This window comes from Phoxinus phoxinus (genome assembly GCF_949152265.1).
Source record: "Phoxinus phoxinus genome assembly, chromosome: 20".
Classification (NCBI taxonomy): domain Eukaryota; kingdom Metazoa; phylum Chordata; class Actinopteri; order Cypriniformes; family Leuciscidae; genus Phoxinus; species Phoxinus phoxinus.
Window position 1 is genome coordinate 14,149,757 of NC_136895.1, and position 21,828 is coordinate 14,171,584.

The 21,828-nt window shown below is 36.6% G+C and overlaps 1 protein-coding gene across 3 annotated transcripts in view; it reads right to left on the reverse strand.

Annotated features, from left to right (window-relative positions):
• The window catches only part of LOC306987659 (adhesion G protein-coupled receptor D2), a 61,900-nt gene that overhangs the window by 22,452 nt on the left and 17,620 nt on the right, over positions 1 to 21,828 (reverse strand). For all 3 annotated transcript variants that reach the window (XR_013795216.1, XM_079592118.1, XM_079592119.1), the window contains exons 21-23: positions 7,879 to 7,920; positions 3,835 to 3,888; positions 1,161 to 1,317 (exon numbers count right to left, since the gene is read on the reverse strand). Coding sequence is in view for 2 of the 3 variants with exons in the window: in XM_079592118.1 (XP_079448244.1) it covers positions 1,161 to 1,317; positions 3,835 to 3,888; positions 7,879 to 7,920 (253 nt within the window). In the remaining variant the exon portion in view is untranslated. The remainder of the gene's footprint in view (positions 1 to 1,160; positions 1,318 to 3,834; positions 3,889 to 7,878; positions 7,921 to 21,828) is intronic.

Genomic DNA, 21,828 nt, shown 5'->3' on the forward strand with positions numbered 1-21,828 from the left:
GCGTATGAGCGGCTCTCTCCCTCTTGGTTACATTATACATACGTTTCTTCTTAGCACTTAGTCGTGTGGCTGGCTGACTGGTTTAAAAAATTGCACGGCATTAAAAACAAATATTCAATCATGGCCCGCATCGCAACCGATTACGGCAAGAGTCCGGGCGAGTCTCGTCAAGATGATTAGTTGCATCGCTCATATGCACGGGACGGCCCCTTCTGCATTTGCATGTGGTCTGCGCACACATACAGTAGCAGGCTAAAACTGCCATTTCATTCCTCTCATAGCGAATTCACCTTGAGTAATGGGCTGGATAATACCAGCTGCCAATCAATATGAATTAGTGCACATGTGATTCTGCTCTCTGATTGGCCACGTCATAATTAAGGGAAGGACACATGATAGTAAATTAAAATACATTTTAGTAGTATTTTTAATTAATTGATTGTATTTTTATTTAAATTATTTAATTAAATACAGTTTCAATGTGGTAAAGTAAATATAGAGTGTGCATTTGCTTAAAAGTTATAATTGAATTGATTTTAATCATTTAATTAAATATGGATGATCAATATAGTACGGTAAATATGGAGTATACATTTTTTAATTAATACAAGTATTAATTAAAAATGTTGTATCACTTTAACTTAATTTTTTTAATTAAATATAAAGTGCCAATATACAGTAGAAGTTATATTATAGACTGACCAACTAGAATGACGAGGGATGTGTAATAATAATAAAATTGTATATATTATTTACAAAATTACTCTTTTTTTTCCTTCAATCCCTCCTTTCTCTCTTTATGAAATCTCTCATTTTCGCGAACTCCCTCTGAGATTACTACGATTCAGACCTGAAATGCTGGGGTCAGAGAAGGCGATTGAAGCCCGTCATTTTTCTGGGTCTGGAGAATGTTACAGTCCCAGAACAGGCCTGTCATGTTAAGAGTTCACCCTCTTTGCCAATCGCTACTTTTCCTCTCGCCATAATTTAGGACAGATTTTTAAAGCTCTGCTTTATATAAACACACTGCCATTTGAAAATACACACACATATATGCACAAACCCAAATATACATGTACCTCATCTTAGCTGGCCAATCAGCCCTTACAAAGATGCTTTGTTTTTTTGGTGTTGGATCAATAAATAAACCAACGACTCACTGGTTTTGTCGAAACTCTGGTTGATGTTGTCACTGTGGGTCGAGGAGCTGCTGGAGTGGCTGGTGGTGACTGTGTGCCCGTCCAAAACAACTGGCACTGGAGAGCTGCCCGGCCGAGAACTGCCCACTGAACTGGAGGGCCTGGAACTGGCGCAGTTCTGTGAAAAAGAGAGAGAAGACAAATGCAGTACAGACATCACCAGTGAAAATGCCTCTATTGTGCATTTTTCTAATTATTATATATTTGTCCAATAAATTCATCAGCACTAATTTGAGTGAAAAGTAAATATTGAAAAAAAAGTCAAAGTTGACAGCTAAGAAGTCATGCCTTACACAACACACAACCAAAAAGTACACAGACATGTATGGAAGAACCGCAAAATAAATACACATAGAAGTCTCACATGAATGTAAACTAGATCTGACATAAAAACCCACAGCCTTACCCCACATATCACACAATAACATATAATGGGCTTTGACATGCAGCCCTGGTTAAGAAGGCTTCTGAAGATGTGTATTTTTTCCTCAGAAAGAAGATAATGCATAACCTAGCTCTATATCAGCATTTAAAATCATACGTGTTAACGTTTTATAACAGGAAATGCACATATATGTAGTACAGATCTCTCTTTTCCGTCCTATATCTTGTCAAAACTTGAATTAGGATCAAAAAACTAATCTGCTTCCAATTTATATCTATATTTCAGGGCTGTCAGGGATCCAGACCCTGCTAGTATCGCAGGACGTTCGTTTTTCATTTGGCCGGTGCAACTGACAGCTTTATTTTTCTCAAGCAATCTGCCACAGTATGTACAAGTGTGAGGTCACACGGGTCAGGCGACAGTTGGTATGAAGCGCCCTGGCAGCACTGGTCTGGCTCATGAATAAACAAGAACGACAAGTACGGAGACTATAGAGGGAAGGAGAGAGCGAGAGGTGTTTAATAAGCCACTACATAAGTTCAGCAAATGGGGCTTTAATATCATGCTGTATATTCATTATCTGCCATTTACAGTAACTATTTTCATGCACACTGGAGATGTGAAAGATCCTTGAGAAACCTCAAGATCTACCATATTGACAGGCCCGATTTAAAGCTGAAGTGTGTGATATGTTCACCATTGCTATCACAACATTTTTTAATTGGACGGATGGATGGATGGAGGTATGGATGGATGGATAGATGGATGGGTGGAGGTATAGATGAAGGGATGGATGGCTGGATGGATGGATGGATGGGGGAGGGATGGATGAAGGGATGGATGGCTGGATATAGGGAAGAATGGATGGGTGGAATGGATGGACAGATGGAGGGATGGATGGATAGAGGGAGGGATGAATGGGTGGAATGGATGGATAGACAGATGGATAGAGAGGGAGGATGGATGGATGGATAGATAGATCGAGGGAGGGATGAATGGGTGGAATGGATAGAGGGATGGATGAGATGGATGGATAGACAGGTGGATAGAGGGATGGATAGAGGGAGGGAGGGATGGATGGATGGATCGATGGATGGGTGGACGGACGGACGGACGTACAGACAGACGGTTGTCTGACACACTTTTGCTAAGTGTTCTGGGTTGTTGCTAGGATGTTCTGAGTGGTTGCTATGATAGTGCTAAGTTGGTTTCCAGGGCATTATAGGTGGTTGCTATGGTGGTCTTGGACAAACTGTTACAGAAATAAACATTAGATTACTCTACGATGAGTTGAAAAAAACGCAAGGATTCCCTCAGGGAGAAAAAAACAAACAAACATCCATCTACAGTACATCTTGTAGGTTATTACTACTATATTGGAAGTCAGTACATTCCCTGACCACTGCTCTAATCCAATAAAGAAGAGTACATTTTCCTTTCCCATTCTGGACCCCGTCCAGCACCAAAGCTATTCGGCGAGATACAGTATATCACCTCTAGATTTATGACGCAAAACGGCATTAGCTAAAAAACCATCCGCCACACGCGGCCGGCGAATCTCATCGCGTGGACTTTGAAAATTGGAAAATTGCCCAGAGAGCGCTAAAGGGTCCCACTGCTAATACGACCCGCTACGATTTATCAGCTGCTACTTGGCACTCGCGTTTGGGGCCACAGTCGTTTTTTACAAGTCCCAGTCTTAACGGTGTCGGGCCTGTCAGGGGGGTCAAAGGGAAGAGGGAGGGGGGCCATATTCTAAAATCAATCCGCCTTTAGAAATTGTCTCATTCCGTTCTCAATGACCTGGTGGCACTGCAAGGGCCGAGCGGGACAAACTGCCGTAGGCCATAAACCGTGACAAGCCCGGAGGAGAGTTAATGTGGCCATTCATAGAGGAACCGCTCGTAGTGTCGGTGGAGGTGAGTTGGTGCGTCGATGGGGGGGTGGGGGGGGGTGTCTATTAACTACTTTTAAACCGCTTTGGTGAAGCTAAGTGATCTCCGTCAACAGCAGCCTTGCGTATAAATACTGGCCTGACAGTTTAATGTGAAGGGACGAGTTTCCACAGGATTAGAAACATGTAACCCAGGGCTGCTGCTTGACATTGGCTGGATTGAGGTGGCCTGAGTGGGTGTGTGAAACAGGGCCGGGGGGCGAAACATGCACAAAACATACTCTACGTTATGACATTTGCACTACATAAAGAAATCCTCTGGTATTCGAGAAAACATGCAAGCTGGGAGAACTTACGGAGAAATTTAAGGCTTTTCTTCTTTCTTTGATTCTGTTGACTGTGCTTCGAACCTGTGGATAACAAGGAGGGGGTGGATGGTTAAAATGTCATGACTCAATACTAAACACTTAATACAAAACACTTTGCGCTCGCATGAGTCTTCTTGGCCCCGGGAAGGTGAAATTCAATCCGAACTGGGAATAGAGAAAGCAAATAGCCGCCATTGCATAAAAGTCAATGAGTGCCGCAGACCAAAATGTTCCAGTTTGTCACATGTAATGGGTCCTGAATGTGACACGTAGAGTGGGCAAAGTAAGGAGAGCGTCTTAACCTCTCATCCGTCACACCGCACAGGGGGCCGCGGAAATGAAGCGATAGAGGAAACGACCACCCTTGCAGAACAAATTACATTTGGACTGTGTGAGAAAAACTGGGATGTTGGGCGATGCATGTAGAATGACACACACAGTACAATAAACTCACGCCGACGCGAGTCGATTTTCTCATAAATACACATCAAATGTAAAGCCTTTTTTCTAGCATCACGTTTATGATGTCACAGTATCAGGCAGTTAATAGAAAAATCAACTGCTGAAAAGTAATAATAGTAATTCATATTTCTGTGAAAATGCAATGTATGTAATATGTATATTTGAATATTAATATGTAATGTTTCAATAAATATATCATGTTTGAATTATATTTGTTTTGAATGTAAAAAATTATGTTTAATATACTTTATATTATTACTGTAAATAAAGCAAATGTATGAAATATATTTGTATATGCCATTACATAAAATGTATTTGTACATTAAAATATAATTAAAAAAATTATATATTTTTCTTACATTTATTGTAATCTAAATCATAGAATTATATATATATATATTCTAAGTGGAACTTTCACTGTTGCAAATTAATTATATTAAAGTATATTAACATAAAAAATGCAATATACTGTATATACACAACATACACACGCACACACGCACAGACGCACGCACACACGCACACACGCACACACACACACACACACACACACACACACACACACACACACACACACACACATATATATATATATATATATATATATATATATATATAAAATGCTAAATGTATGAATAAAGTAATAAAACTAAAACATTTTTTTTAAGTAAAATATAAAATGAATTAAGAAATTATATATTCCTATTTACATTTATTTTAATATAAAAAGTATATAAAATGTAATATGTTACAAACTTATATTACACATTATGCTATACACGGTATGTTATTTTGCAAACTAGGAGTAGTTGTGTGTGTGTATATAGTTGTATAAAAAAATCTACATTTTCTGTATGACAATATTCCTCACATTTTACAATCCAATCCAGCTGTTTCCTGGCCTGCTAGATATTATTTTCCAGCCTGGCTGTCAGCGACCGCAAAAAAACCTGCCTGCATTTCCCAGCACGAGTCCGGCACAAGCTCCAGCCCTATGCTGGTGAATATGCATTAGCTCTTATGACTTCATTAGGCTCTGCTGTTGTCATAAATTATTGCTGCCATGCAGATATACACACACACTGGCTTGTTTTGAATAGACACTATTACTGTGATGACAGAGTTAATGAAGAGAACTGAAAAGCTCTGACAGCTCAGAGTCAACGGTAATATGTCAGATTTGCAAACAGACACTCTTTTCTCCCTCTCTCACACTTTCTTTTCCGCTAAACCAAGTGCGCTGCAGCTTTAACGAATAGAACTAAGAAATCAAATCACTTTATTCCAGGTAAAATCATAGAAAGCTGTTTGACGAAAGAGCATTTCCAGCAACTGGAGGAACTGGTTTGAAGATGCTGCTCTTAAAAGCTGTTTAGCTGTTTTCCTCTCAAGGTTTTAAAGTGATGTAGCCCTAATGTTCAATATAAAAATACATTAGATAAAATTTCCATATGAAAGCAATGCAAATGGATACATTTGCCAAAGAAAAGAAAAAGCAGAGGTCATAAAACAGGGATGACTATTAAGTAAAAACAGAGTCAATTATATTAAAAAAAAATTAATGATCAAAGCGGTCAGTTTTAATTTGTTCTTGGGGTGGGATGATCTACTGTATATTAAAAAAACTCGAAGACAAATTAGAAAGGGAAATTATCATTAAATTGAATTGCAACCTGTTATTCTATGAATTCTAAGCAGGAGAACACAATATACCATATACTGGGCATAATTCATATTTTATTATTACAAACAATCTCCTGTTCATCAAATCACTATACATAATTGACATGGTATCTAAAGTATTTGACTGTAAAATATTCTCATGTCTTAACTAATGACTCATGCACATTGGGAATAAATGGCATGTTATGTGAATCTCTCGGGATCTCTCTCTCTCTCGAATGGCTGATTTTACATATTCCCGCTCATATGTTTCTTTTGAGATAATCAACTGTACAGACGTGTGAAACTGATTTTTTTTTTGGTCCCGGGAGAAGCGGGTATTTCTTTAAATTAGAGCAGACAGGGTTGATTGTTTCACTTTGGCCTCTTTCTTCCGCTCATTAAATATTCTGGGGACTTTTTTAGTCTTTGTGTACAAACACTTTGATCATTCTCCTCAATTTTTCAATTATATGAGAATTTCCTTTGTGGTGTCAGATGGTGAAACTTAATCTGCTATTGTTTTTTGTAATTTAACTGCAGAAAAAAGAAGAAGAAGAAAAGCACAGATTATTACATTCTATATTTACAGAACCCCTTATGAAAAAGTGTAAAGCAGACACGAGCTGCTCACAAATTGTGAAGACCTCTGGGTCAAGGAGAGCCGGGGGTTGGAAAATAGATTCCGACGTACTAAAAAAGCCTGTTAAGCAAGAATGCAGCGATGATTTATTTTACAATGCGGAGAGGGTCACCGGCGAGTCTCTGCTGTGTCAATATGGGGCCCACTCTCAGGGCCATCTCCTTACACCTCTTTTGTAGACACTGAAAAGGTAGAAGCAAAGGTAGACAAAAGGCAGGGGAGTTCCATCAATACTCAGGCTGGAGATGAAGAAAGGAGAGGAGGAAAAAAGAAGCTGAGGTCTAAGGCCTGCAAACTCCACTTATCCATGTGCTAAGAGAGTGAGGTAAGAGAGTTTGGTCTGCTATATTTTAAATATCATGCTAACATTTCAAATGACAATTACTAAAATAATATTAATTGATTAGATTATTATTTTTGTATTATAATATTAAATACATGAATAATTAATGAAGGCATTTTCCTGCCATCGGAGCAATTCAAGCTTGACAAACCACTTTTAATTTTTTGTCCACTATCAGCTCAGCCCACCTGATACTCCAGGCAACACACTTCATCAAACTACATTTGATGGCAGCAGAGAGCACAAAACATGGGGAGTTTAGACAGAGAGACAGACAGACAGACAGACAGATAGACACAGACAGACAGACAGACAGACAGACACAGACAGATAGACATAGACAGACAGACAGACAGACAGACAGACAGACAGACAGACAGACAGATGCTTTATTCGCATTTGAATTTGAATTCCAAGACGACAATTTAGAACAAATTCGCCTCATCCCCAATTCATAACACTTGTGTTTAGTTCTCCACTCTTCAGAAGAGCATCTAAATGGTAATAGCAATTCTGCAGGTAAATTCCCCCCCGATCTTCCCGCCGTCCTGCATACATATCCGTTTCTCCCTGTGCCTCTGAGTCTGAACCGGCGGAGAGCTCTAATGTCAGAATGTTAAATGGAAGACCATGAGTTTAAAAACTTAAAGAGGCAGTGAAATATTGGCCAATGTGGTTGAGGGATGACTGGCTCTTTACTCCGGGTGTCAGTGTTTAATGGTGGGACTGGATGCATATAAGTTAGCCCAAGCATGAAGGGCAGTGGGACGCTCATGTGGAAAAAAAAAAGAAAGAAAGAAAGAGTCTCGCTTTCAATCCGCCACCCCCCTAACCTTCCTTTGGCGGGGTGGGGTTCCCATCAGAAACATCATGTCATTTCTCTCACTCACTCAGACAGCCTTGAGATGCACTGCGGACTTACCTCAGTGTTGTACACTCCATATATCAGGAAGATGAAGAGACCCTGCAAAAGAAAAAAGAAAGAAGTTGTTAGGAATCTTTTCTTTTTTTATTCAAGCTACTGGAATTATTCGAACAAAAAAGAACAATATGAAAAGCATTTCTGAAACCAGTCTGAACGTTGCGGACTGATATGCGTAACCCTGCTCAGAACTTTGGCCCAAGGTTACCGAAGCTTTGTGAAAGCCTATTCTTCACTCAAAATCATCCAAGCAAAGGGCTTAGTATGGAAGAAAGCAAAAGAAAAGTAAAAGAAATACCAATACAAGTTAACAAAACAATTTGAAAGAAGCATGAATGGGCTGCCCTTGGATATACAGAAAGGGACACAAAAATGGCCATTTTGACCTATTCAGTACGAGAAGAATGAACAAAAAAGTTGAGGGGCAATTAAAAGTTTAGATGTTTCAAAACCAGAAAATGTGAATGTCATAGCAAAAAGTTGGGATATTAAGACACTTAATATCTGTCTTCACTTATAAAATGAAAGAAAGGATAAAAGAAAAAGAAAAAAACATTTCGGGTCTGAAATGTGCAGGAATGAACTGCCCTTGAGTGAAAAAATGTCTTTATTTCTATGGTTGTAGGTATTGAATATAAAAGTTGCATTAAAGGGATACTTCACCTCTGGAAAGATGAATGTGTATTTAAAATGGGTCATTTATGTAGTAGAAATGTGAAATTATTTTTGAATTTGGACTGAGACTAGACTGGACTAGACTGAGAAAAAACAGAAAATTTATTTTTGGCTTATGGGGATGAAAATCAACAACTCCCAGAATGCACTTGCTTCGCTGCCCAACGAGGCCACTCCCAAGCCACGCCTACCGGTAAGAGCGCAGTTAAACAACTAGGCAAAGCTGCTAGTGAGTCTCCGTGATTAGTCTGCCCGGGATTTTGATATCTCCCAAAATGTCCAGGATTCAGCTTTTGCGTTCTACAGTCGCCATTCATCATGTTTACTGTGGCGAGCAGGACGAGGCTGAGGGCCGCGGGAGAACGGCGCGAGGCCGGTGGCGTGATTACTGATGAGCGGCACCTGTGAGACTGTGAATTTTTTTAGCAATGTTAAAACGCACATCAACCGATCACTTGTTTAGCGTTCATGTAAACACTACATTCAGATTCACCAATCGGAATGAATTCAGTTAGATTGAAACAAAAGGTGTGCATGTAAACAATGAATGGCGACCGCAAAAAGCAAAAGCCGAATCCCGGACATTTCGGCCGGACATGTCCGGGAAACAAGAGCCTGTTAGCTTAGCTTCCAAATAAAAGATGGCTGACACTATTTGTACATTCTGTGAGTGAGATCCCACCCTCTGTGGGGGGGTTGAAAACATGTGGATCTAGCGCCTTCTACTGGCTGTAGTTTTTAGCAAAATTATGATTTTTGCGTCATCTGAGGATTTTTTTTTCCAAACAAAAAATACATAAATCTCCCGTCTCAGGGGGACATGAGGGAGGGAAGCATGGTAATTCGAAAATACTACAGGTTTTCTACTGATACTAAATCCTGAAGTATCCCTTTAACTTAAGGTCAACACTTTTCTCTGCTTTTTTACTTTAATTTTGCTATCATGACTGAAAATGTTCTTTGGAATATACATGCTAAAAGTATGCCAAAGTCTAATGCTTTCTAGCAATACTGTACAATACTGTTACTTCAAAAATGCTATTCATTCTGAAGAAATGTAACCCCAAATTCTTGCCATTACCAGCAGAATTCATGCCTCCTAAAAAAACAAATTCAAGTGTAATTTCAATATATCTGTAACAGATTATTGCCATATTTTGCTCTGTGAGCTTAATATCTGTCGTATCTGAGTGACACCTGTGATAGAGTGACATCAATCAAGCAAGAGTTTGGAACGTCCAATTTGCCACAGCTGGATCATAATGCATCATCTGTTCTAGATGTCCACTATGTTGCCTGTGATGCCAGCCCTCTTCATTTCACAGATCTCCCATCGAGCCAAGCTACGCCATCAACTACTGTTAAAGTACCAGTGACATCTACCACAAAATAAGAGAAAATTTACAAATTCTAGTAAATTTTTTATGTTAATATACTTTAATATAATTAAATCTAAATCTAGTAAATAAACTAGAGAGTTTTTTTGTATACCAGCCTATGAAAATCTAAATTAATAGAAAATCAAAATGAATGAAAATCGAAATTGTCATATTAAAATCATGTTTTTATTGATCAAAATATTAATATTTTGTTTATTGATATGCTACAATAAATAAATAAATGTGTGGAGCTGTTAATTATGCTTTAAAGTGTCATTTTTAAAAATCATTTAAAAGTTAAATCTGGTTTTAAACTAACGTCTTCCCTTTGCAATCATATGGAATCTAAACACTTATTTATTATTGTTTTATTATCTAAAAAATATTTGTTTAAATATATAAACAAATATATATTTAAATAAATATTTATCTTAATAATAATAATAATGTTAGAATAAATAAATAATGAGATAAATACATATTTATTCAGAATTTAAATAAATATTAAATTGAACATATATACAGGTAAATAATAATAATAATAATTGTAATTTAAAAAAAATGTTTTATTAAAAATAATAATAATTGTTTTTTAACATTCTATTACATACAATTATGTTATTATTATTACTATTATTATTATAATAAATATTATATATAAACAAAATAAATAAATAAAGGTGTGAAGCTGGTCAATTATGTTTTAAAGTGAAACATTTTTAACATTGTTTAAAAGTTAAATCCAGTTTTAACTTTCTAAACCCAAGTATTCCCTATCTAATCCTGTGTAATCTAATAGCGCACTACAGTACCCATGACTCCTCTAAGGAATCAATACCCAGTGATAGCGGGGGGTAAAAGACAACGCGGCACACATCCCATTGTTTTGCATTAGACTGTCAATTTTCTATTTAGTATTGCAAATGAATTATCATGTTTTTGATCATGGGCCTTATTTGTGTTTAATCATCCATTGTGTTCTGAACAAAGTGGGAAAAACATCCCTTGCATATTATGAAAAATGATCAATTAGAATATAATTGAGTTAAAAATAAAATGGCACCAAAACAATAACGACGGATTGTTTAAAAAGTTAATTCATTAATGTCGAGCTAAAAACAAACACGGAAAAATGGAGCACATTTAAATGCATTGTATTTGGGGGGGGGAATAAAAACATGCATTTCTTTTGAACTCGGCTCGAAAATGGTGGAAATGTATGCAAAGGGATTGTATTGCTATACATCAAACAAAAAGCATAAATTATCTCCTAACGAAACTAATTAGGGAACAATTCCGTTGTTTAAAAACAGAACGCAGTCGGAACTAGTGAATGTTGTGTTCCAAAAAACACGCGGCACCCCAGAGAGCGCAACGCACTGGGAAGTGAGATTTCATCCGAATAATCAGGACAAGCATTCGGAGATACAAATGGAATCAATAACACAATCGAAAAATGCATTTTCACAAATAAAGGAACTGAAGTATTTTTGTAGAGGTCACTCTTCGCTGTGCCACTCTGTGTCAAACGCAGATAAATCCTCCTCGAATCCGCGAGCGAGAGCGAACGCACTGTACTCCCGAGGAGAAGAAAGGCCCTTGCTCCTCATTACCTGTGACAAGACACAGGAATTCACTTTGCTTTTCATTTAGGAGCTTCACGTCCCCTTTTATGGATGTCTGCCTTCACGCTTTTACTTACTTCGCCTCGCCAGCTGCCACGTAATAAATGATTATAAATTTTCACAGATGACCAGCTCGTCTTTTTTATCCGGTCCCCTAATGCACAAAAAGTTAGGGAGCGAGCAGGTACAAAAATTTTCTCCGCAAAATCCTTTTTTGTCTTTATTTATGACGTTGTCCTTGGCAAGGGAAATTTCAATGTACTGAAATGAAAACTATGATTAAAGGGACACAGTGTATGGGCAGAGAGAATGGGGCAGCTCTCCATCTCTGAGCTGTTATATATATATATATATAAATATATATATATATATGATGCTCACTACTTGAGGAACAAATGGAGCTGACCGGATGGAAGGATGGAGTGACATCAATGGTTTCTATGTAGGGGGGGGGGGCATCTGATTTTAGTAAGCCGTAATGAAAGGAAACAGTATCTATCTAGCCGACTAATTTATCCATGGAAAACACTTTTACGAAATGAGAAGCGTTTGAGCAGGACCAGCCCTTTGCTGTTCGGGTTTGGAACCAATTTCTCAATTTAGTGAATAGTGCGGGTGACTTTGATGACGACATGAGGGGTATCAGGTGTGTGTGTGTGGAGTTGAAGGCTAGGTTGGGGTTACGCTCAGGGCAATCTTAAACAGAGGCTTGCTAGCTTGGTGCGACACACATGCACAGAAACCCACAATTACACCAGCAACCAGATGACTGTCAACATCTGCTTTGGGTGAAAGGACTCTTATGTGTGTGTAGGCAGCCATTACAGCAAAAGCAGAGGTTTTATATAAATTATATGTTTTATATATATTTATATTGGTAAATAAATAACATATATATATCATATAAGTGTGTATACAGTGAAATAAATTATTTAATCAGAATATACAGTATATGAATTATTTGTGAAAAGTAAATTAACTTATATGTTCATGTAATAATTGTACCTAAAAATGTACAAGTAAATAAATTATATAAAAAGCACTCTATACAGTATATACTGTATACACACACACACACACACACACACATAATATATATATATATATATATATATATATATATATATATATATATATACATATGCACATATTATATTAATATATATGATGTGAAAAGTAATGTATAAATTATGAAATTAATTCAGTGTACACACGTATATGATGCATGTATTAATATATATAAAATAAAATATTTGCATAAAAGTAAATGCATATAAATGAATTGTGTGTACATATCTAATTAAAATATTTGTATTATTATGGACACAATTTATAATTATAATTAGTATTATAAGAATTATATATAGTAGTTAGAATTAGTAATATATCATGTATATATAAAAATCATGAATAATATATTTTTAGTTATAAACACTTACATGGTTTATGCAATAATTATATAAAAATCCAACTGTTATATTTTTATAGGCTATAATTTTATGTATATAAGAATATTAAAAAAAATTGTAAATAAATTATAAAAAAAGCATTGTATGTACATATATCTATCTATCTATCTATCTATGGCTGTAAAATTGATTGTTCGCATAAAATATGTGTGTATATATTTTTTTATATTCATATATTATATAATTCATATATTATATATAATATTCATATATATATTATATATAAATAATTGATATAATATATATATTTCTGTATATACACACACACATATATTTGTACATATACTGTATATATATATATATATATATATATCAGTGTGTGTGTGTGTGTGTGTGTGTGTGTGTGTGTGTGTGTGTGTGTGTGTGTGTGTGTGTGTGTGTGTGTGTGTGTGTGTGCGTGTGTGTGATCTATCTATCTATCTAATATATATATATATTAAAAGTGCAAACTCATGGTGCACATAATTGTGACGGCAGCTGATAACGTTTAAGTGAATTCTTTCCAAGGTCAGCAAACGTGCATCGCTAATGTCGTGCTTCAACAAATAAAGAATGACTATTCTGTAGCTAATGGAATATCAAATGTTCTGGACACCCATTCTGACTTTAATCTTGCTAGGATTACACACAGCAAACCAAAAGAAACGTCTCTTCTTGTCAAACTAAAGTTGACGTATCAATCTGGGTAAAGTCAAAGGATCCAGGCTTTCTCTGTTTGTGTCAGGCAGAACCTCCTGCATGTGGCAATAATTACAGAAATAGGAGACAGAAAAGCTCTAGAAGAAAAGAAATCAGAGCGCGAGAGAAAAAGACAGTTTTCACGCTTTTTTTTTTTTTAAGAGACCTACTAATGTCTCTGACGCCCCCCAGAAAAACAGTTTAATTAAGTTGTATACACAACGTTTACTTTAAGTGCCAGCGGTCTTTTAAAAAAGGGCCAAATGTCAGCTTTGGGTTTTGACGCTGATGTACTGCAGAACCGGATCAAATTCGGAGACGTGTTCAGCTGTGTGGTGGGAATGTCAGAGAGGGTTCAAAACCAGGCCCAGCTGTGAAACACTGAGCGTGGCAGTTTTTTTTCCTTCAAGAGAATGTGAACGAAAGCTTGAAAATCATGTCGACTTCCAAATGTAAGCCCTTATGAATCAGGGTAAAACATGTACTGTATAAAGACCCTCTTAAAGAAAATTAGATTTGAGAGCTACAGCAGAAGGGAAGATTATCAGTGAATAATGAGTTTTTCATTGATAAAAAAAGGCTAGCACTGATGTTGTCGTCTAGTGCTTTGGACATTAAGCGTGATGTAGGCCTATAGCTTTCAGTGTGTTACGGCCATTAAAGTTACATTGCCAAATAAAAACAATGTGAACTTGAACTTAGGCGGATTTGATTTCACCCCTGGACTTTTTGACACATTAAATGGCAGGTTAGAATTGGTAAAACTTGCCCTTTAAAATTATACCAGTCAATGACAAAATAATTTTATACAATCTATCAACACACCGCCAAACTTATTTCACATGCCTGCACAGGGTGGTCTGACTCGCTGTTGAAATAAAGAAAACTAACAACGAGCCAGTCAGCTCGGAAAGTCCAGAAAGGTCCTGGAACGAGGCAGGACGGGGCAAACGGGTTCTGAATGGGAGTGAGGGAATGAGAAAAGGTCAAATAAAATGATTTGCCATGCTTGTCTGTGAAAAAGTCAATGCTATGATGGTAAAGTGTTCCAGGTTAGCAAAAAAAAAAAAAAAAGTTGAATAATCGTAACGCTACTGGAGTGGAATTCAGAGGATATGCATAATGTGTATTATAGTATTATAGAATTAAGAGTATCTCTGGTTGTCAGGGTGTTGCCACGCAGTTCAGTCTTCTGATTTGTTTTTAATCACATTAAAAAGTATATTGTTGAGAGTGTAGAGATGGATAAAGCGCAGCTCACACAGAAGTCAGTTTTTTGTTGGTCAACTTGAAACCGTTGTGAAATCTGTGGGAGGAAATCCTTCATCCTTGAGCGAAATTCCAGATCTTGTGGATTTCTATTGAAATTACTTGATTTTACTTGCGAAAATTCTACTTCACTCTTGGAAGAAACGGTTATAGAACTTTTAAGGGTTGTCAGTCACTTCAAATACAGTATAGATCCTTTTAGCGATTAATTAAAAAGCTTGTAAACATTCTAATCACTAGAAAAAACTGAAATAACCTGGTAAACATGACGGTTTTATGTAATCATTTATGATATTTCCCCTTATATAGAACCTTTTTGGCATAAAGGGATCTTCAAAATTGAGTCAAGAACCCTAGTGTTCTATAGAAAACCCAATTTAGTCTTTTTTCTTTCTATTTATTTATTCATTTGTCTGTTTTTTTCTGGTTCTTGCATATGGTTATAAAATCAACTATTTAAATGTTTTATTTTTATTATAAAAAGGTGGTCTATAAAAAAAAATCTAAAATTGGGATAATTAAATAAAAGAAAAAATACTAAAATTGTAATCATAACTTTTACCTTTAAACTTCGGTCACACTATAGATTATGGTATAATTCTCAATATTAACTTAACTACGACTTTTACCTAAATAAACTCCTATAATTACTGCATATTAATAGTTAGTTGTTAAGTTTAGGTATTGAATTGGATCATCTGTTCATGTCTACAGCACAAACCAACATTTATTGTTATTCTGCAAATTTTTACATGTGTAAACCCTAACGCTCAAAATAATTAATTGGTTTGAGTAGGACAAACTTAAATTAAACTAATTAGTTCAGTCAAATTAACTTTTATGAGTATTTAGCACTTTTTTCTTTCAAGTTCACAGAACTGATATATTTTAAGTAAACTGAACTGTTTAATTGTTTTGAGTTTTATGAAATTATTTCTTTTAATTTAGACGAACTTAAGTTTAACTGAAGCGGCTGGGATGTCTATTTCCCAGCATGCTTTGCCGATGGCACTCGAAAGGGAGAGTAAATGCTCAAATTAAGTGTAATATAATGTTTTTTTGTGCAAGATTAATGTTAAGTGGGAGATTTAGTAGTGATTCATGTTTTGTTATGCTGATTTAGAAGAATTTCTGTTAATGTTGGTTTAATGTAAAGGATATTTACCATCATGGTGACAAGTGGTGCATGAGCTTGATTTGAGAGCAAATAAAATCTTTATATTATTGTACTAATACAGCAAGTGCTTCTATATAGAGAGCCTAAGGCCCGGATCACACCTAACGCGTTTTTTGCAGTGAGGGGCGCCTTTTTTCTATTGTTTTCCTATGGCAGTGAGCGTTCTCTGCGCGCTGTTTATGCGCCTGCTGCGCCTCGCGTTTTTTTCCACTGTCCAATCGAATGAATGGAGAGGCGGGCCTTCCGCTGTGGTTGTGACGGAAGTTTACAGTTGCTTCAATGTCCACAGACTATGATGGAGGAGAAACTTGTGGTGGGTGATTTTACAGTGTGACAGTTTACTTGACAACAAACCAAAGGTTTTTTTGCGCGCACGCTCACTATTAGACTGACAGCTGACTCGGTGGTTGCTTAGCAACATAAAAACCGCAGCGAACTGCTATTTCAGGGGTGATTGGGTATTTTTTAACAGTGCTGTGCGCCTCGCGTTTTCAAACCTGAAAAACGCGTTAGGTGTGATCCAGGCCTAAGTCCCTCCCCTCCGCTTCCGGCTCATGGGACCTTATTTCTGAAAAAAAATGTATGGTAGTCAATGGGAAGAGACAACTTATTTTTTATTCCATCTGAACTGTGCCCTGAATTGATGTTTGTCAATTTAAAAGATAATTATGAAAGTCAAAAAAGTTGCAGTTTGTCATAACACAGAAGAGTAACATTTAGTTATATGTGAAAATCGCTCAATGAACTACATCTCTCATCTCGCACTATGTACGTCACCGTTGCTCGTATGTGTGCAGTCTGGTACAAAACACTCAGGCATGACGGCGTAACGTTACGATTATAACGTAATACTATAGAAAAAATGACAGACGTTAGCATCAGTAAAGTTAGCTTCATTCATTGAGAGAAAAGGTATGACGTCACATGTGTGCCTTTTGGGTTTGTAGTCTTTATAATTACGTATTTTCACAGTCTTATACGACTTTCTTGACTTTGAAATGTATCTTTTAAATTGACAAACATCATATGTGTAATACAGGGCACAATTCAAACGAGATCAAAATATTTGTTGTCTCTCGCCATTGACTACCATACAATATTGTATGGTATTCCGAAATAAGGTCCCATGGTGGTCCACCGGAAGGGGAGGGACTTAGGCTCTCTATAACATACTATTGCTACTATGTCAACAAATTAGTATGTTAGCAGATTAGCTTGTTAAAGCTAACTAAGTTTATACTAATAAAGTGTTCACAATGAGATTATATGAAAGTTTTAAGTTAATTGTATGAATTAGTGTACTCAAACATTTCAAGATAAGTACAAGATAAAAATCTGCTAGTTCTGCTTACTTAAACTTTGAATTTCCTAACTTAAAAAAAAATGTAGGCAGTTGATTGCTTTAAATATTTTGAGTTTTGCCAACTTATTCGGGATTTTGCAGTATGTTCACTGGTTTAACGTAAAAAAAATTGGAAACCCGTTGCATTAAAATTATTACGTAAATATACGTCAAGCGTAATTGAAAAAATTAAGTTATGTGGAATTGTCAAGTTCACATAACACATTTTTTTCAATTACGCATGAAGTTTATTAAGTAATCTTTCAGGCAACGGGTTTTCTCACTTTTTTTCACCACGTTGACCAACAGAAAGCTGCTTGGTCTGAAAGTGACTTCTGTGTGAGCTGTGCTTCATGCATCTTCCACTATTGACAATGGACTTTTTTTTTTGCCAAGGAATTTCTGCCGAAATTTTACTAATGTGGTCCAAAATTTAAGTGAAGGGGAGAGAGAAATGTAACGAGGCAGGATCAGTGTATATATAAGGCCCTATCGAGGCAGGGAGGAGCTGAAAACGAGAAGGGATACCCACGGGCCACCCAGCAGCGAACAGACGAGGTAGAGAACGGCACAGGCAGTGTGAGGCAGTCAGGGGAGGCGGGGAGAGTTATTAACTTAGCCCTGAAAGCCCTTCTTAATATAGGGTCCGGCGGTGATAGCTAACAGAGCCTGGCAGAGGTGACAGCTCTTGGACCTGCTTGAGGAAATCCAATTGAGAAGCAGCCAAGAGGAACAACAAGCGCAAAACAGATGTTCCCTGCTATCGCAGAGCGCAACCGTGTATACAGCAGAAACACCCTCTCTGCTCTCAAATTGGACGCAGAAAAAAATAACAATCGGGATCATTACAACATCCACATTTCTGCGCCTTGCCAACCGCCTTTTACAAAGTCGAACGACAGGTTTAATATCTCGTTATACACTGGATGAATCTTCAGATGCATCTGAAGGTTAGTCATCACAAGAGCACATATTCAGTCTTGTGCAAGGTAGAAAATATTAAATTTATGACGACGAAAATGTGGTATTACGCCATTTCAGAGGACAGTTTTCTAAGCAAATCCTCAAAGGCAAACTATTTTCCTTATTCTCTACGCCCATGTGATGGAGGAATTTTAAACCTGTAATGGACAAAAGAAACGAAAAATCTCATTAAATTGCATTGACAGCTTAATAAAGCTTCATCGAGTCTTCCTAGAAGGTGTTTGTCGTGTTTAAATGTTGACAAAATACGTTCATTTGACTGAATTGATTGACTCAATCATCATGAACATGTTTAAACAAACAAAATCATTAGACTCCCTGCACAATATTAACGCACATTAAACGCTGCAGTTCATCACAACTCTTGTTTTACTGGTTGTATTTAGAGCAAATATTTGTTCAAGTTTAATGCTGTCACAAAAAGTGAGATCAAGAATCAAGAAATCACTTTTTTCAGATAAATAATAATTAAATTGTATATTTTATCTAAATATATATATAAATCTTCTTCAAAAAGTTAGTACAAAAGTTGTAATTTAACATGAAATATTTTAAAAAAAATATGCATTTAAAAAAAAAAACCCGAGAAAGAACAGCCTGGACACTTAGAAACCAAAGTAACTAAACACCAAAAGCTCATGGCACACATGTGTGAGTCGACAGAGAGAGAGTGAATGGTAAACAAATTCGCTTTTAAACAAGACAATTTCACATTGCATGCCTCAGAGGGCCAAGTCAAACATCCTTGCAGAAAATTGATACAAACTCTTAACACATGGGTCAAGCCACACTCTTTGAACTTGAGGAGAAAAGGAGGCCCTGTGTGCCAAAAAACTGTTTAATTAAAAATACTTAGGCATCCAACAGACATTTCTGTGTGCCCCCGCTGTCAGAACGCATGAGACCGCCCTGCCAATCTCAGGCAAATTCTAATTACATACTTTCCACTGAAAGCTAGAAAAATGTCAGGCTTCAAACGGCTAAGAAGGAACAGCTGGGACTGAAAATCTGCTCGGACCCAAAACTCTCAGACGCGAGCAGAAAATCCACTGTTTAAAAACGCCGCTGTTTATCACACACCTGCAATCATGCATTCGGGCATAATTTGATGTACTGTAAATAAGTTTATTTCAAGCTGCAAAATATTATTGCAGTTTTTTTTTATTATATTGCAACAAGGCAATAAAGATTTGATTTATAAGAGAATCAAGTCTCTTGAACAATAAAAAGCACATCTAGAGTGGAGACTACTTGAAAAGGGGGTGTCTGGGAGTCGTCCTGTTTTCTTCTTCAGATTTGAGTGGGCTGGGGGTTAATGGCATGTGCCCGAGTCGTGCCACATGCGGTTAAGACACTTTAGACCGAGAGCATCAATCCTTATAACTCGGAGCGAACGTCACATGCGTTTAGGGTTGACCACGGCTCACGGCAGTCCTAAGTGAAAACGAATGGTAGTTCATCGACATGAGCACTTCATTCGTCTTCGTTTTCCAGTCTCTTTGTCTATTTCAGAGTCTGTGTTTCTAGACTTTGTCTCTTCGCCGTTGTGTGAAATAGTCTTCGCACTGTCTGATCATTTTAGCTAAACATCCTTGCCACAAGAATATTATATCATTACATTTACATGTCAATGGTGTGATTTTTCTTTTCTTTTTGGTCTGGATATATTAATTATAAACATTTTAAAAAATAAAATTTGATATGTATATAAGATTTCAAAAAAGTTAATATCGTAGATCTATTCAGACAATGCACAAAACCCAAAATAAAATCCAAAACAAAAACACCAAACAAAAATTAAAACACAAAAAAATACAAAACACAATATAAAACAACAAATCAAAACAAAAACCCAAATCAAAACAAAAAGCAAAACAATACAATACCCAATATAAAACAAAACAAAACACAAAAATGTTTTAAAAGGTTGGAATTCTTTCTTTTTTTAAACAAGGGGCTTAGCATAATCTTTTATTATAATTTATTTTCAAACTATGCAATGCTGCGGGTTTTATTTTTTAAGATACTTTTAATATTTAAAAAGAGTTGAATCAAAGTCAGTGTGGTGTAACCAACATGCAGGAAGCCGTTTTAATGTCATGTGAAAATAAAAACCATAAAACAGGAAATTATATTAGAGAGACGATCCCTGTAGACCTTCATGACTGTGTCAAGGTCACTTTAATGAAAAACCAAGGTTAATTTGGGTCAAGCTAAATAACCTTTAAGAAAGTTTCATGACATTCATGATTATTCATGATAAAAAAGGAGGAATAATGTTTGAAAATTTGTATTACAAAATGAGGTGTATGAAATAAAAAAAATTGTTTGCTTGACGGTAACAACACGTGCATTTTTTTGACTCATTAAATCTAAAAATAAGTAAATAAAATAAATAAATAACATTTTGTAACCGACAAGAAAACAAAGTTACCATTCCTACAAACTTGGCACTTGCATTTTTATTTTTAATTTTTAAACTGATTTCTCTTTTTCATCTCAGTCTCATCTCTTCTTTTGTCATTGACCCCTACATAAACTTAAACCGGAGTGTTTTTCGGTGTGATTGAGCAAGAGGTGAAAAGCCTTAAAACTGACTACCATAAAATTCGAAACTCAACCACTTGCCTTTTTTCAAGAGCTAATGAGTCCAGTTGAGACCTGAGAGTTTTGACGCACTTCAAGCATTAAGGTGGTTTTCGGCCTGAACTGGGCCCAACTCAAAGGCAGATGATTGGCACATGCTTTGACTTAATGACGATAATTACTTAGAAAAACAAAGCCCAAAGACCACATCTGCACAGTGTAAAAAGCCCAACTCCGCAGCCGAGAGCCGAGCTGTCAGCGGCCCTGTGCTTTTTCCCACCTAGGGTGATGGGTAACTCTTAACAAAACCCACCGAAACGACAAGAACCAGATTAATACGAATCAACATATCCTCGTAAACAATCGTTAGAGGCCAGACAGCTGGGGAAATGTCACATGACGACAGTCCCGCCACACAGGAAGGGCAAAAGGGCTGAAATGTATCTTTGTTTCACACTTGGCAACATATATTTGGGATTCCTCTTGTCCCAATGAATAAATCTTAACACAGATATTCGTTTGGTTTGTAATTTATTTGAACAGAATGTGCATGTACGACTTCAGCCGTGAAATTTGAAGACAAACCAACGATTAAAAACGCTTCATTCTAGTCAACAACAAGCAAGCCTCACAATTAGGATTTCTTTGAGATGAAATAATGATTTAAAAAGAGCGCAGGCATGAATAATACATACCGTGTTTATTTTGGATTTCATTTCCATGCAGAAAACGAATTGCTCGCTGGTAAATTGGCATCAGCGTTTGA